The sequence below is a fragment of the Strongylocentrotus purpuratus genome, unplaced genomic scaffold (genome assembly GCF_000002235.5).
Source record: "Strongylocentrotus purpuratus isolate Spur 01 unplaced genomic scaffold, Spur_5.0 spur5_scaffold_21, whole genome shotgun sequence".
Classification (NCBI taxonomy): Eukaryota; Metazoa; Echinodermata; class Echinoidea; order Camarodonta; family Strongylocentrotidae; genus Strongylocentrotus; species Strongylocentrotus purpuratus.
The window spans coordinates 9377147-9394411 of NW_022145607.1; the positions used below are offsets into that span (position 1 = coordinate 9377147).

At 36.2% G+C, this 17265-nt stretch overlaps 1 protein-coding gene and 1 long non-coding RNA gene across 7 annotated transcripts in view; both read right to left on the minus strand.

Annotated features, from left to right (window-relative positions):
• The window catches only part of LOC592380 (phosphatidylinositol-binding clathrin assembly protein LAP), a 77992-nt gene that overhangs the window by 42175 nt on the left and 18552 nt on the right, over positions 1-17265 (minus strand). For all 6 annotated transcript variants that reach the window (XM_030994891.1, XM_030994892.1, XM_030994893.1 and 3 more), the window contains exons 4-5: positions 16793-16935; positions 14658-14733 (exon numbers count right to left, since the gene is read on the minus strand). In XM_030994891.1, the coding sequence (XP_030850751.1) occupies positions 14658-14733; positions 16793-16935 (219 nt within the window). The remainder of the gene's footprint in view (positions 1-14657; positions 14734-16792; positions 16936-17265) is intronic.
• On the minus strand, positions 2544-5752 carry LOC115928126. Its single transcript, XR_004065904.1, has 4 exons — positions 5514-5752; positions 4054-4352; positions 3009-3112; positions 2544-2804 (listed from the first exon to the last, which is right to left on the minus strand). It is a non-coding gene; the product is annotated as an uncharacterized LOC115928126 (long non-coding RNA).

A 17265-nucleotide genomic window follows, 5' to 3' on the forward strand; every position in this document is an offset into this window, starting at 1 on the left:
TCGCAAAGGGCAATACAACTAGTTTTTATTCTAGGCCCTATGGAAAAATGACATTAAAATTCATGAAACACAACAAGTAGCTAATCACAATGAGCATACAGAAATATGTTCATGTACATTGTAGTACAGTGAGTGTGAAAGAACATGAAGAGGCAGAAGCAATTATTTTCTCATTCATACTCTCCTTAAATTTCACCTTTTGGAAAACATGTTTACAACATGACTTAATTACATGTATCCTTTATGAGCACATCACTAGGAAACAAAGATGACAATGTCTCACTTGATACATCCCCCATACAAAATGTTTTCACATACAACGTAAATGTTTATGTATGGCATGTCCTTGTGAATTATGCTCCTGCATTTATCCTCATCCTGCTTCCTCCTAGCAGAACAGAAAGTTAACATTTCTTTTCATACCCTCAATGTGATCATCAAATTAATAGATATTTTTCTTTTTTCCTCCCCCCTCCCCTCCCCCCCCCCAAAAAAAACTTTATTACATGGGCATAGCCAGTTAGCCATATCTACACATAGATATATACATGTACATGTACATGTACAGTATATGTTTATCCAGGTCTAGACAATTTCGCCTACCGGTAGATTTAAAAAAATTTAAAAAAAAAAAAAAGTGGTGCTTAAAAAGCGCTTTACTACAAAGTCTCTATTAAACGCTAGGCCCATAGCTTCATTTACCATTAACTGTAGGTCAGCCGCTCAGTGCTTATTAGCTTATTATTCACGTACTACCCGATTAGAAATTATTCTGCTTGGCAAGGAAAGTACATTACATTCCATTGTAATTCAACCAGGCTTACAAGGAGTGTCTTCAACATATTTTGTCAGCCATACTCCATACTCATAATTCATATTCCTCTGCATGTTTCGTGACAGAAACGGAAGCCCCAGAGGATATAAGAATTTGATCTTGAATCGGCAGACAGTCCATCATTCTACTTGACCCAAAACAACTTTCATTTCCTACTAACTGCTACCATGGCAACCAGCACCATCACATGGTTTCATGATGCTCAACTTATCTGTCTCAGAGAAGCACTTACATGTACATGTTGTAGCAAGTAAATGGTTTTCGTAAAAGCTATGGGTGGTATTCTCGAAAGCGGCCTAAGTTAAACCTGGCCTAAGTTAAACCGTGGTTTAGTTAGGCCAGGCTTAACTTAGGCCGCTGACCTAAGTCATTTTCATTTCTCGAAAGGTGGCCTAACTGATCCATGGTTTAAACCTGGCCTAACTTAGTCCATGGATTATTCACCATGGTTACGGTTTCTGCACATGCTCAGTACCGAAGCTGCGACGTCACAATGCACTAAGACAATGGATGCGCGCAGTGTGGAGAGGATGCATCACCTCGACAACTTGAGCAATATGACGTCACAATGCACTAAAACAATGGGCTAAGACAATGGATGCGCGCAGTGTGGAGAGGATGCATCACCACGACAACTTGAGCAATATGACGTCCAGGGGCGGCGAAGCGACTTCCAAAGCGGGGGGCAGCACCAACAAAAAGGGCACTTGCTGGAATTGTATCATTGTTAAAAGGGAAATTATCAGAGGTGAAAAGGATCACATATCGCACCTGAAAATGGGCATTTAACATATTTTTAAAGGGCACTTATGAGAATGAAAAAGAGGCACTTATAATAAAGGAAATGTGCATTTGTTGAAAGAAAATGGACACCGATAATTTTGTTAATAGGGGCACCTCTCAAATTTAAATAGGGCAATTATCAGAGGTGAAGGGGCACTTCTCAAAAGTGAAAAGGGGCACTTATTGCAAAGAAAAATGAAAACTTGTCAAAGGAAAAGGGGCGCGTGTCAAAATTAAAGGGGCACTTATCAGAGGTGAAAAGGGGAAGGGGCACTTTTCCTATGGAAAAAGGGGCACTTCTTACAAAGTTAAAAGGGAACTTTCCTATATAAAAAGGGGCATTTGAAAAAGGGGGCACTGTACCCCCTCCCCCCCCCCCCCAACTCTTTCTCCCTATCTCCATCTCTCTCTCTCTCTCTCTCACACACACACACTATCTCACATCATTGTTTATTTCTCTCACCATTAAATTGTTCTTTCTCATTTGGTTCCCTTTCTCTTTTACTCTCTCTCTCTCTCTCACTCGCTCTCTGTTCTCTCACTGTTCTATTACAAGACTTTTTTCATGTATAATTCAATGAACCCAACAGTATGCACACTTAAAATCAAAAGATATGAAAGGAATATTGTATATAACATATCAACAATTATGTTCAATTCATTTATTTTTCTTGAAACAGAAAAGATTGTAATTCACGATGAATACGATTATAAAATTGAAGGTCAAATATTAAGCTGCAATAGCCACATAATCTGCAACTTGAAACTATTAGAATTAAATGTTATGCATTTGTTACATTACTTTTTCCCATTTTTTTAAAACAAAGCATAGTCTACTTTTGAGCCATGTTTCTTTTGCAGGGAATCTGTTATATCATGACTTGCACTATGTTATAAAACACATTACAAAACATGATCTCTGAAATGATTCAAAATCACAATTTTCCAGTGAAACAATGAAGATCTGATGTACATAAAAACATCCTTATGAGTGATGGTTGCTTTGTGGTTCACACATACAACAAGGATATATCAGGCTTTTTATCAATGGTTGCTTGTTTGTTACCATAGCTTCATGTTATGAGGATTATAATACAAAGGTTTTGATCCCCACGCAGTCACAGTTACAGCAGATGGAGTCTGGTTCATTGAAGAGGCTAAGTAGAACTTCATAGTCCTTGCAAGTCTGTTGAATGAAAAGAGAAAATAATGAAAGGAAGCACATTGAAACCTATTTCTGTTAAAGATTAAAAAGGTCTTCCATGTACATTGTGGTAAAAGTGGAGTGCATAATCAATTACATGAAAGTATTGATGGAAAAATGTGAATGAACAAATGCCATCCTTGAAGTACATGGGCATACAAACAACAACTTATTCGTACAGCCTACCTGTCAGAAATTCAGCAGCTCAGTAGTTCTCCTTCCTCTCTCTGAATTTGTCTCAGTTATCAGGGAATTTGCCTTCATTTATTTTACTGAAGAAAAACATCATCCTGAAACAAAAATAAAAAGGTTTACGGTAGACCTCATTAAAATATCAAAAATCTACTCTAACTTAATTTTTTTTTTTAAGGCGCCTTTCATGTAGGCAGTGACTAGGCACCCCTCCCCACTCAGTTACTAGTAATCATTGATTTACAGAATGACTACCGGTATCTCTTTTAAAATCAAGAACAAACATACACATTCTTGCAGTACTATCTCATAAATGTGCTTGCACAAAGTTGTACTTGTCATTTCATGGCCTAAGAAAGCCCTAAGTAGTTAAAGTCTATAGCTAAGTTAGTCCCTTTCCTAAAATCAAGTCTAGAGGTCTACATCTTACTTAGATAACCAACCGACAGTTGGCTTAACCTAGATGTAAACGCAGCCTGGAATGGAGATTTTACAAGGCCCTAATCGTTAGAGCCCATCTTTTCCATTTTAGTTCAATCTAACATTAGACCAAAGATTGTCTTTGTTTATGTTATCTCCCAAAATGAGCTTCGTGAAAGGGGAAAAAGTAAAATGAAAATTTACTGCACTGCACTGTACTGCAGTCTGTAGGTCTCTAAGTCTTATATGGTCCAGAATTGTTAGCGGTAGGTTTGAATTTTCTTCTGACCCAAATTTTAAAGAAGTTAATCAACTGTTGATTATTTGTGTCTTATTTTCAGAGATAGTTCCTCCCAAAAGTCTAGACCAAGCTGTCACTGTCAGGAGTGACTGGTAGCCATGGCAATTGAGCTGAAAATATTAGCTCGTGCCCATGTAAAATGAATAAAAGTTTGAGTGTAGATTGCACCTAAATTCATCAGACAAAACAATTTTAAATCACTTCATAATGTACCTGTAGACACATCTGCAGATTCATAAAATCAGGAGATCTTTTAATAAAAATTGTATAAACATGATTTAGTTTACAAAATTTAGGCGTAATTACAGCTTTACTCACCAGCAGACTTTCCAAGAAAAATGGAGTATCTATTTTTCCTGTTCAGGAAATAACTGGTGTTGGGCCAACTGGCTTGGAGATGCCTATGTGGGTGCACCATATTAACGCCAGGGAAATGGCAGTAATTATAACATTCATGTTGGGTCTGCACTCTGCAGGACTGCCTCTCTTGTTGAAGGAATTGAGATGTATTGCTCCCATCTCCTGGCAATGGCTATTGAGATGGACTTCACAAGGCGGGACACCATAGCTTGGGAGAGGCCTTCTTTTTTCATCCCCATGCATCAATTGAAAAGAACCTGAAATAGCAGAAAATCAAGAAGAAAAATATGTTAATATTTGAGAAATTACAATTTCTCTTTCTCTGTAGTTTACTAACTAATAGTATTATTAGACTAAACTACTGTTACAGTAACATTATCAGCAAATGTATGTCAAAAAAGGAAGCTTTTGTCCATTTCCTTTCAATTTCTATTAGACCTGTCTAGACTAGACTCTGATGAAATTTAGATCTAGGTCTATTAATATTGTTTTAAAAAAAAAAAATCTTGGGGGGGGGGGCAGGGGTGGGTGGTTATGAAAATCATCACACCAACAGCCACAACTAGCACAGCACTGCAGCTCAGGCAGAGGTGATACCAGACCGAAATTTCTGTCTCTTTCATTTGTTAGCCTCTGATTTGGGTAGGGTCGGCTGAAAGAGAGGGGCCGATGTTATGTTTAGAAACAGGTTCATTGAAACTAACATGCAATTGAAATTAACATGCCACTTAGAAATGCACTGCAGCTGTTAAGGCACAGTTCATTGTTATTCATATTAGATGCATAGTCTACACACAATGCAAGTGTATGCAAGGGTCTTCCGATCACTACATTATACATGTAAAAGCACATGGATATTGAGTCTGGATTAAACTACCAAAGCAACCACACGTGTTTCTGCAGGCTCCATTTTGTTTGTCTCTATACTTACAATAGCTTAATAGTTAGTAGCCTACTTTCCAACCCAAATTACAACAGCCGACACTACCCAAATCAGAGGCTAACGAACGAAAGAGACTGCTAGTCCACTTTTAGGCAACATCGTCTCGAAAATCCACTATAAAAGTAGTTTCTACGTCTAGCAATGATAGTTTTAAGGTGGTGTTAAGGTGGTATATGCGTACGAAAGGACAATAGTGCCAAGAAAAAGAATTACCCGGTAAGAAATTGCTCAATCTTAGGAAACGAAAATATTAACCGACAATTATTTGCACGTATGGGACTGCTCTGCGAACACTGTGAACATTTACCAAGTTTCCTTCAAATTTATTCAGTTAAAAGCATTTTAGATTATCACCAGTACAGCAACATGAAAGTAAAAAAAATACTTTATTAGCTGGTGTAACTTTCATGAGCGCTTATCCATACAAAAGAGTGTAAATTGTTATCAAATATAGAAATTCAAATGCAAAACTTACCGTTCACTCTCCGCGGACAGTCGATTTAACTAAAAAGTGACGTCACGCGAAGTTAGGCCAAACTATGACGTATTTAAACCTGCCCTCTGAGCCGCCTAAAGTTAGGCCGAACTATGACGTATTTAAGCCTGGCTTATCTTTAGGCCACCTTCGAGAATAGCAAAAAAGATAGTCCATGGTTTAAACCAGGTTTAGGCCACTGATTTAACTTAGGCCGCTTTCGAGAATACCACCCACTGAGTTTGGGACACCTGACAGTAGAGACTGTTTAAAAACATGAGTGCTGGAAAAAAGCTCAAGTATGAGTAACTACATTTAATGATTAAAATGAATATCTCACCCAAGGAGCTTTAGAGTATGAGATACATGCATATATTGTAAATGTAGCATTCCAATTATTCATTATTGATGTTCAGGAAAGTAGTTTACATGAAAAATTATCCACCACAATTTCAAAGAAACCTCATATCAACTCAAAGATTTATTTGAACAATAAGGGATTTTCTATGTAAAGAAAAAAATGTAAAGATCTAAAGATATTGAAAGAGAAATCCAACAAACTCTAATCTGTAGAGACGATGCTACACAAGAATTATGTCTGTGTTCCATATATTAATGAACATGTACAGCATGTGCAACTCAATTAATCAAAATTATAAAAACAACAACAACCAAAAATACAAAGAATTCATTTAAACAGGTTCACTTGAAATGGTCTTCATCAATCATTTTTGCAGAGTTATCTATGGATGGAGGTCTAGACATTCATGTACAGTACATGTACATTAAAGTTTCAGTATCACCGTAGCAATGTACAAGTACATGTACATGTACATGTACCTTTAAATTAGACTTGAGTTGACCTTGGGCGATGAACTCAAAACAGGAGCTGAATGGAATGTGAAATATGAAGCAATGATTACACATGGTCACTGCATATCAACAATATCATCATATTACACACAAATCTGAGACAAAATAGTGTTCATTTCAAGTTACTATCATGTTTCCAATTAATGAGCTTCTCTTACAAACAATTTCTGCTACTGTTTCAGCTCTTTCACAGCAACTATTATGTTTTCTATTAATGAGCTTCTTTTACGAACAATTTCTGCTACTGTTTCAGCTCTTTCACAGCAACTATTATGTTTTCTATTAATGAGCTTCTTTTACAAACAATTTCCGCTACTGTTTCAGCTCTTTCACAGCAACTATTGCGTTTCCTCTTAGTATTAATGAGCTTCTTTTACAAACAATTTCTGCTACTGTTTCAGCTCTTTCACAGCAACTATCACGTTTCCTCTTAGTATTAATGAGCTTCTTTTACAAACAATTTCTGCTACTGTTTCAGCTCTTTCACAGCAGAATAAAAGGAAAGACTGTCATGAAATACCTCGTAGTAAAATTGCTTTTTGGAAAGAAGGCTGTTCTCAAAGTAATAGGGCCCTCTGTATGCAGATTGTTTGAACCACTGTAACTTTTAATTTTAAAAAGTAGAAATTAATTAAGATTTGCGAATAGCCTACATGTATATTTGTGTAACTACACTACCTGACTCAGTGTTTTACTTGGGTTTTGGTTTGCTTCAGTTTTTTTTCTTCCACTCCACTATCCCCCCCCCCCCCCCACCCCCCTCCATGGGTACAGAGTAAAATATTGGGGTTCCACTTGTATCTTTTAAAAATGCTGAACATTGTTACTTACATGTACAGTACTTGTAAAAAAAAATCTTATTGCCCAGGTGGCATTTGTACCTCATGCAGAGTACATGGTAATTTACTAATGTGAATACAAAAATGACTTTCCTAGTACCTTGAACCTTCAGACTTCAGTGTATATAAATATTATTGTTGAGTATGAATAAGCATTTAACCTTGAGCCCTCATAGGGCAATAAATTCTTTAGCAGCAAGTCACAATAATTGTGTCACCAAGAGGCACATTCCATAAAACCTCCCACAAATATTTACATATTGGCTTGTAGGCATATACATACATGTACGAGTGCTTTGTATAGATCTGTAGACTGCACATGTTTGCAAGTGGTTCATCGGCCTCTATCATTTTACGGTGGTTTAGATAGTACTGGTACGTAATAATTTGTCCATACAAACAAGTGCAATAATGTTTTCAGGAAATGGTTATCATTTTAGGGAGTTATTGAGCCATTAGGGAAGAGGTTGTTATTGTTTGTTCTCTTTGGTTTCACATTTGTTTGTTTTGGTTTTGTTTGTTCTTTGTTTACTTATACAGGCGATTAAAAAGAAGCCATATTAATTATAAAAAAACATAAAAAAGAAGAATATTTGTACCCAGCTGATCGTCTCAATAACTGCTGGGTTTTTTGTATTTGCTTTAAAAAAAAACATTCAGACAGTCTCAAAATTATGTAGGCTACATGTAGGCCTATGCCTAAGAATACAAAGTACATGTATTTCAAAACAACATCATTCAATTAACATTCTGTTCCCAGCTGAACATCTCAATTACTTTGATTATAAAGTTGATCCTCTAAATTGTTTCATGAAACAAATCCTGTCTACACAGGTATTGCCTACAGTACATAGTGGATTTATATATATGCAGAGCTGGCATTCATTCTCTCTCGAGCAAGCCAGGAGGGTCGATGAGTAATTTGCACACGTCAGCCAGCCAGCCAGCCAGCCAGCCAGCCGCACACGTTTAACCCACTGTTAATTATTAGTCCTCTATTGATCCCTTTTTGTATGCACTGTCTAGGATTAGGATCAATGGGTAGTACACTATACAATGTACATGATGTGCATAAGATGGTGCTGTGTACAGTACATGTAGGTGTGTAGGCAGTACATCCAGAAAGTCTGCAATATGCACAGCCTTTTCCCCAACTCCTCTCAATGATAAACATGCATTGGGCCTTGGGGTGGGGCAAATATAAGGTATTGCATTACATGTACTACATGTATAGCTTAAAGCTACATGAACATGTATAGCTGCATTAACACTACAAGCGAAAAAAACATTTTGTTTTTGTTTTTCTCACATTCCAGTGTTTCGTCGGAAGTTGCTAGGCAACTACCCATAAACACAACAAAAAAATCTTGTGTAAATGCTCGCTCTCAAACATTGGTGAATCATTCCCGTTTTTGGTCAAGTGGCTAGCCTTGCATCCGTACTAATGCATGGAGAGCAGCGATGACTCAAGCATGCGCTCAACTCTTAAAAAAAGAAGAGAATCAAACTCCAATGGTTTCTTATGGGTTTGTCCTGCAGTGTAAATGACAGTAAAAAAAGACCCAATGGTTTTTCAAAGTGTTTTCGGGGCTGTGTAAATGGGCCTACATGTAGCTTGGTCAGCCTAGAGTTTAAGTTAGTACAGTGTATGCACGTAGCCTAGATTTTATGACAGTGCATAAATGTACAAGTGTGCATGAATCTTTCCATATAAACATTTGACTGCACTACCAGAAAGACCAATTTTGCGCATCACTACAAATTGAAGGTCTTTTTCATCAAAATAAAATGAATTCATGCAGCAAAGTGGCAGATACTTAAATAGCGTTCAGTCGTTCATATAGGTTTCATCAGTCCTAGTAAAAGTCAATATCCCTCTAGTACAGGAAGCTGTGGGCTTTGACCCACACCATTATTGGTCACGGGGAAAGACAAAGGCAGAGTATTACTAAATATAACATTTTGAATGAGCAACGATGTATCATGTGTCTATGGGTGCGTTCAATCGAATTTTCGAAGCTAGAATCACAAACATGAATCACAAATCAAAACGCTGTTACAAAAAACAAGGTCATTGCGGTTAGCGTTCAAGCGATTTTTCATCAACACTGATTCTAGCTCATTTCGAGCCCAGCCACTGCGCATCACCCTCGCAGTTTGACCCATGAAGTATAGGTCAACTTCGGCGCGCGCTTTTTGGAATTGTTTACGGCCGACTGTCGACTGCTGTTTTGAGCATAGATCGCAATAATAAAACAAAGAATGAGAAGGTGATGGAAGGAAGAAACAAAAAATAATATAAGGAAAGACAAAAAGAGAAAGTGATAGAGTTATTAAAACAAAGAATAACGTAAGAGAAGGTGATATAAGGAAGAAACAAAGAATGACATAAGGAAAGGCAGAAAGAGAAAGTGATAGAATGCTTAAAACAAAGAATTACATACACAAAGCTGATAGAAGGAAAAAAACAAAGATTAACATAAGAATAGAAGGAAGAAACAAAGAATAACAAAAGAGAAAGTGATAGAATTATAAAAACAAAGAATAACATAAGAGAAGGTGATAGAAGGAAAAACAAAGAATAACAAAAGAGAAAGTGATAGAATTATAAAAACAAAGATAACATAAGAGAAGGTGATAAAAGGGAGAAACAAAGAATAACATAAGGAAAGACAGAAAGAAAAAGTGATAGAATGATTAAAACAAAGAAGAACATAAGAGAATGTGAGTGAAGGGAAAAAACAAAGAATTACATAAGAAAAGCTGATAGAAGGAAAAGAACAAAGATTAACATAAGAATAGAAGGAAGAAACAAAGAATAACAAAAGAGAAAGTGATAGAATTATAAAAATAAAGAATAACATAAGAGAAGGTGATAGAAGGAAAAAACAAAGAATAACATAAGAATAGAAGGAAGAAACAAAGAATAACATAAGGAAAGACAGAAAGAGAAAAAGAGGAAAACAAGGTATAACATAACGGAACAGGCCACGATAAAGAGCATGGTATGGTAAACGCAAATTGCATGAAATGCAGGCGCGCGGTTTTTGTCCAAACCAGAACAGGCTCCGTCATACAATCATGATTGAAAACTCCGTCCGTTCAATCGAATTTTAGCGACCGTGATTCTGCAGAATCATGATACAAAACGCATCTTTTTCAGCGTTTCATGTTTGTGTTTTCAAACACGTTTATTTTTACGACCGACGAAAAAATCGCTTGAACGCATTGCGTTTTAAACTAAACGTCTTTAGAAACCGTGATTCTAGGGTGAAAAAGTGTCGATTAAACGCACCCTAAATTTACAAATGGGGGCGGGGCGGGGGCTTCTCAAAAGCAATCATGTTGTAAACTTCCCTGATGAAATGAACGTTAAATGTTTTTCGTGGTGGTTTACCACGACGAGCCTTTACAGTGACCACTCCAACCACAGAGGATGCAGGTATAAAAGACATTTTTGGGAAGGTTTTGTGCGGATGTTCTATGCATCATTGGAGTTACAATATGACTGTCCTCATCAGCTCAAGATTGCCGAGTAACTTGTTATTTCAACTATACCGATCACAAATTAACCAGTTCAGTTGCATCCTCATCAGCCCACAGTTGCAATTATCGCGATATTTGTTCGAGAAAATATCTTGGTCTTGTTTCCAAAATATCTAGCTATTTGGGAAATAGCTGGCTAATTTGAGTCAGTCTGAGCTACAGCTACTGTAGTTTGTGATGAGCGTATCGGTCTGGTGAGGACGCGATTTCGAGCTTCGGGATAATATCCCGAGTCTGATAATAGCAGGTTGTTTGGCAAACTTGAGCTGATGAGGACAGGCCTATGTAGCACGCAAGTGACCCTTTCTCCCTTCCTGTTCCATATCCCAGGTAAGATTCTAATTCCGGACGCGTATCCATTCCTGGGTGGAAGCAAGATTCCTTCCGCACATACATGTAAAGAATGATCAATGAAACCTGTAGTGGTAATGATTACAACAGATGTCTGCTTGTCCGTATACATGTACGTGTATATGTATTAGACAAATACTACACGTACATCTCGACTTGAAATGGAGAAATATACAGGCTTACAAGATGAAAAGACCTTATAAACTGTAAAGCTAATATTTTTAAAAATCAAATTAGATTCACACTTTGAAACATGTAGGCCTACAAGTATCTTCAAAATTTCTTTCATATTTCAATATATTTTGTCTCCAAAAAAATGTAGGACTAAAAGTTCCTAATAAATGGTAAGGTTATTCACAAGTACATCTACAACTGTACATGTATCATGCTTATTGTTTAGCCTGTTCATAAAACTAAGAACTTCCATCCTCCACGCCCCCATTTATTACTCTGCTTATGTTTTTATTTGTCGAATAGGTTTAATAGTGTACCAAATAAATATTATACAGTAGCACTAACATGTGTCTAGGGCAGTGCCTCAAATTTGCCCAGTATGAATATCTAGGTATATATTTCAAAGTTTGTTAATAACTTGCAAAAGAGTACAAAAGCTGAGTTATCTATTTCTACAGCAAGTCACCTCCCACAAACCAAAGTCCACTTCCATTGTACTAGGAGTGATCAATGGAGATATGCAGGAATTTAATTTTGAATACAATTTCACCTATCAAAAGGTCACATCGTTCACTGATATGGGTGAATGGTTTGATTCCTATCATTTGTTCCTTCTTGCAGAATCTACCAGATATTAAAGGGGTAGTCCACATTGGTCCCTGGTATTAAGTTGGTTTTTCATAGAAGCACAAAGTATGAGAGGAAGAGGTGGTCAGTGAGAGATTGAGCAAATTCCTGTTCAAAATAAGAAAGTTATGAATTTTTGAAGTAGAGATCATTCAAAATGCAAATCTGTGACGTATCTAGCGAGGTCCCCTCCCATTTGCTCTGTACTAAAAATATCAGTAGTTGTTATTCCCTTTAAAAAAATTCAATCATTCATGCATCTTAACTATAATTTTTCAAAATACGTTTCTTCACACCTCCAGTATGGAAAAAAAAAATCTGTTCTGTCATCAAAAACAAAGGTGATGAAAGTTTATGAAATTTTATGTACAGTGCAAATTGGAGAGGAGCTTGCAAGATACGTCAAAGTGTTGGCAATTTGTGTTTGATTGATCACAACTTCAAAACTTCATTCCTTTCTCATTTTTAGTCGGCTTTTGCTCAAGCTTTCACTGACCTGTTCCTTTTCATTCTACTGCTTCTAATATCAGGGAAGGCTTTAACCTTTTGAATACAGTACTTGCACAGTTCAGTACCGGTACTTTCAGCTTCATAGAGACCTACACGTGTGTACGCCCATGCACTCCCCTCAATTGACACTGAAGTTTTTATAAATGTTGGTCATATTCTTATTTGTTAATCTACTTTGCTGCATTCTGTTATCAGCCGATCAAGGTCTTTCAGTAGGCCTGGATCATACATGTATGTACAATAATAATGCAGACAGTAAATAATTACATGTACTGTACATGTGTGCTAATACAATCGCATGAGTTCCTTTACACTGCAGACATAACATTCACTTGTCCAGAGGTGAAACTTCTTACAATGCGATTCAGTTTTTGATTCTTATTTCAAACATTTCACTTATTTACTCGCTTTCAAAAGCATTCTTTTTTTTTTAAAGATACAAAATATATGCAATGTACAACAAAAATTAAAATGATATGGGTTTGATAACAGACTTTAACCCTTCTGATTCCATTTTAAGGTTCACCAATCTGTTCAATTTTTTGCCCTCCTTAAATACAACTTACTACCAAGAATTGGATTGTCCTTTAGAAGGAATTGGAATTTATATCACATTATATGAACATACCGTAATTAACAGTGTATAAACCGCCCTCGTGTATTAACCGCACCCCTCTTTTTCACCCTTAAAAAAAAATGTATATATATTTTTTTTTTGCAAGCCAGGTCCGTGTTAAAAAACCCACGCGGGAAGGCCTTTCATTTAACTGCGAGGTGCAGTTAAATGTGTAAGATCATTAATGTAAATTTAAAAACAGTAGAGGACCTACACCCTGTAGGATAGAACCTTGTGGTATGCCATGTAATAGAAGAAAAATTGGAGGAATTATTATTATAAACTACATACAATGTAATGAGATCTATCAGAAAGATTACTTTCAAACCAAGATGACAGACAAATTTGAGTGTTGTTCTAGTTTCCGAGTGGTGAGTCAACACACCGATTACTGAGCTGGGAGACATTGCCAGGCATTTTTTCTTTTGGTGTACCATGTACAGTATAAGACGCACCCCCGACTTTGAATTTTCTTCGGCGGCAAAAAAGTGGGGTTAATACACCGTTAATTACGATAGATTAAGGTGCTACTGATTTACAGGTAAGTTTCTCTAATCCAGCATGAAGACTTCACTGTACTGTAAGTCTGAATGTAAAGCCATGCCCAAAATGATTGGAAATGGCATTAACAGACAAAACCTGAATAAATACATGTAAATGAATCAAACTGCCCAAAGACCCCTTTTCATTTGTAAACTACCCTTTAATTCTAAAAGAAATTTAAATAACAACCAACAAATAGATTTCATGATGAATGACAGTATGATTGAGCTTTTCTTTATCTTCCTCTTTTTTTTGGAAATAAATCTCTAATTTCCAATGTTCAATGTCGCCTTTCAAATGCATTGCTATTAGATGTGATCACAAACAAGATCTTCTGGATGTACAACATGACAGGGATAACTTCTTTTAAAAATTCATCAAGATATTGATTACAGCTATGTTTTTGTTTTCCTTGATGAAAAACCTGCTGGTTGCCATAATTCCAGGATGTAACAACATGATATGCGCCTTGAGCACTCCACAGGGTGGATTTGGCACTATATACATGTACAGTGTAATTTACAGTGTACATTTATTATTATTATCTAAAGCTAACTTTTCTTCAACATGTACATGTACATGTAAGGCTCCTAGCTTACTGGTACCCAAGTATTAGAAGTATGATATTCTCAAATGGGAATATTGTTTGAAGATTGACCAAAATCAGACCAATTGTCGGACAATGATGTATTTGGAAATAAGTAATTAAAAAAAGGAGAAAAAAGAAGATAGTTTAGATATGTACAGTGTATGCTAGAAGACTTGATTTATGGTTTATTCTTCCAAACTTTCATGGAAGGATTCTTTTTTTTTAAGCTAGGAGCCTTAAATGTACAGGTTGATGATATCAAGAAAGTGTCTGGACAAAGAATGAAAGGTGCAACACAAATGGCAGGTGAAAGAGTTGCAAAGCGTGCTCTCGTGAAGACCACAGCAGCGGTTTAAAGCGCCACCTGAAGTTGATGATGATGATGATCATCATCATTAAGATAATTATTTGTAAATAGATCATATTTGATGTATAATTCTGTAGAAATCAAACAAAAGGAAAAAAGTTGAACTGACCTTGCACATTTGTTTTGTCTGTGAAATCATCCAAACTGAAAACACTGGCTCTCGTTGCTAGATTCCACATGAAGCGCTGCAAGAACACAAGCAATAAAACACAAGATGGTTTATTTCAAGATTATCTTTATTCAAAAATATATTAATATCAATTTCAATTTCAATTTCAATTTCAAATTTCGAATTTAATTCAAATTGAAGGGGAAAAAAAATTTGATTTGAATTTTTTAAATATTAATATCTATTGTAGAGGAATAACAAAGAGGGAAAATCCAGCATAAAGAATACAACGACAATCTCAATATGAAGACCGCTTCAATCAAAGAAAATTCAGTCTCAGTAAAAGGATATGTGAGGCAGGATTATTGAGTAGGAACAATGGTAAGGAATTTCTTTCACATTGTTCAGTTAGTTGCGATGATATCTACAAATTTGGAGTTGTTTCTCTCATGATCTCAATTTTGTTTAAACTATATTATGACAAGGATCAATTTCCCCTCATTTAACGCTGATTGTTTTCTTTAAATCCTTCAGTCACATTCTTATAGTATTTTAAGATAAATTTATGAACCGAGGCATTTATCTACACGTACTTTAATGTTCTACATATAGTTCTCCTACTTGTACAGGGTATATTCTCATAGAAATGGGGCAGAAATGACAGGAAGCAAACATTTGGTAAGGATGATAAATTATGTCAGAAGAATCAGCAAAATCATCATAAAAACATTTTTTGTACAGTGTTTACCCATTTATCATAATACTCATCTACATGTGACCACCCATTTATCATAATAATCATCTGCAATGTACATGTGACCGGTCTATAGTAAAGACAAAACATTGTTTATATTCTCAGTTCCTGTAGTGAAGGAGTTCATGTACAATGTATGTATTTGAGTTGGGGAAAATCTTAATTGCAACCACCAGATTCTGGGCCTGTAAACAAAGCAAAGGTCAGGTCGATTGGCTGAGATGAGAGGGAGTCTCAAGGAAAAATGGGAAGATAGGGACAAGAAGAAAGTACAGATGTCTTTCAAAATGTCAAATGCCTCACAGGTTTCCTTGTCCTGTTCTAGAGCCCCAATACCCATCAGAAGCAATCCATGTACATTGTATAAATAAATAAATAAACAAATGTCCAAGTGGCAGAGATCCTGTTGTCAACCCTTACAAAATGCCTCTCAAATTGAAGGCAAGGACAATAAAGTTGCCTGCTGAAAGGCAGAAGGGCGTTTGCTCTATGAAATATGATGTGAGTTAATCCTTTTTAGCTCTCAAAAGATGATGCCTTCGCAACAAGTAATGCACTGACTATTTCACAATGAAGGTTTAAATTAAATGCATTTGTTATTGTTATTGTTTTGTTGTTTTATTTTTTTATTTTGGTTGTTTTGTCTGTTTATCAAACCTGACTGCTAAAAAAGCGTGTGTATGCTTGTAAGTATTGCAACTAGGGGGCCCAACGACTTTAAGACCCCTCTGAGAGACTTGGTAATGAGGATTAATGCCTTACCAAAGGGCACTAGGGCATTGACTTGGTTTTGAACCAGGGACCTCCCGGTTACGAGACCACTGCTCTACCACTGAGCAGTCTATGGAGTAGCATCGATAATGACCATGCTTACATGTACATCATTGCCATGCACCATGAGTAGGTGTGTGGTTATTAACATTTTAAAAATGATGACCCAGTTCACATTGGTTGATCTTTTAAAACCAACTGAATATTAGACTTCCCCTATATAAGTTTAAGCAATATGTGGAGTAGCATAACAATTGATCATACTTACATCATTGCCATAGACCATGAGTTGGTGTGTTGTTATTGACGTTTTGAAAACGATGTCCCAGTTCCCCCAGTTAGATCTAGTTGATCTTTTAAAACCAAATTAATATTAGGATAGACTTCACCTATCAGTTTAAGCAATCTGTGGAGTAGCATAACAATTGATCATACTTACATCATTGCCATAGACCATGAGTTGGTGTGTTGTTATTAACGTTTTGAAAACGATGTCCCAGTTCCCCCAGTTTGATCTAGTTGATCTTTTAAAACCAAATTAATATTAGGATAGACTTCACCTATCAGTTTAAGCAATCTGTGGAGTAGCATAACAATTGATCATACTTACATCATTGCCATAGACCATGAGTTGGTGTGTTGTTATTAACGTTTTGAAAACGACGACCCAGTTGCCATTGGTTGATCTATGTACAATCTGGTCTGCTAGGTCTGGAATGCTGATATGTTCTGCAGCAGTGCACTGCAGTAGATCTATAAGACAAGAAATAAAAATTGAAAATTAAAACATTAAGCATTATTAGTTTGAAATAAAGCTTTCTGGGTTAATACACCGCATAATTTTGTCAAAGGAATAAGAATTGCTTTTTGGCATTTCGATCAGAAAGCTTGGATCGTCTTCAGGAGAGTGACAATTTCTTATAATACATGTACATGTACATGTACAATGTACATTCACATGAAATGTAATGAACTGCATGGATTTTCCTTCTCAAGGATGACAAGACTTCTGAAAGGATTTTTAGAATATTTTTGTTTGTTTTTGTTCGTTCTTTGAATTGAGAAAACTTACATGAACATACA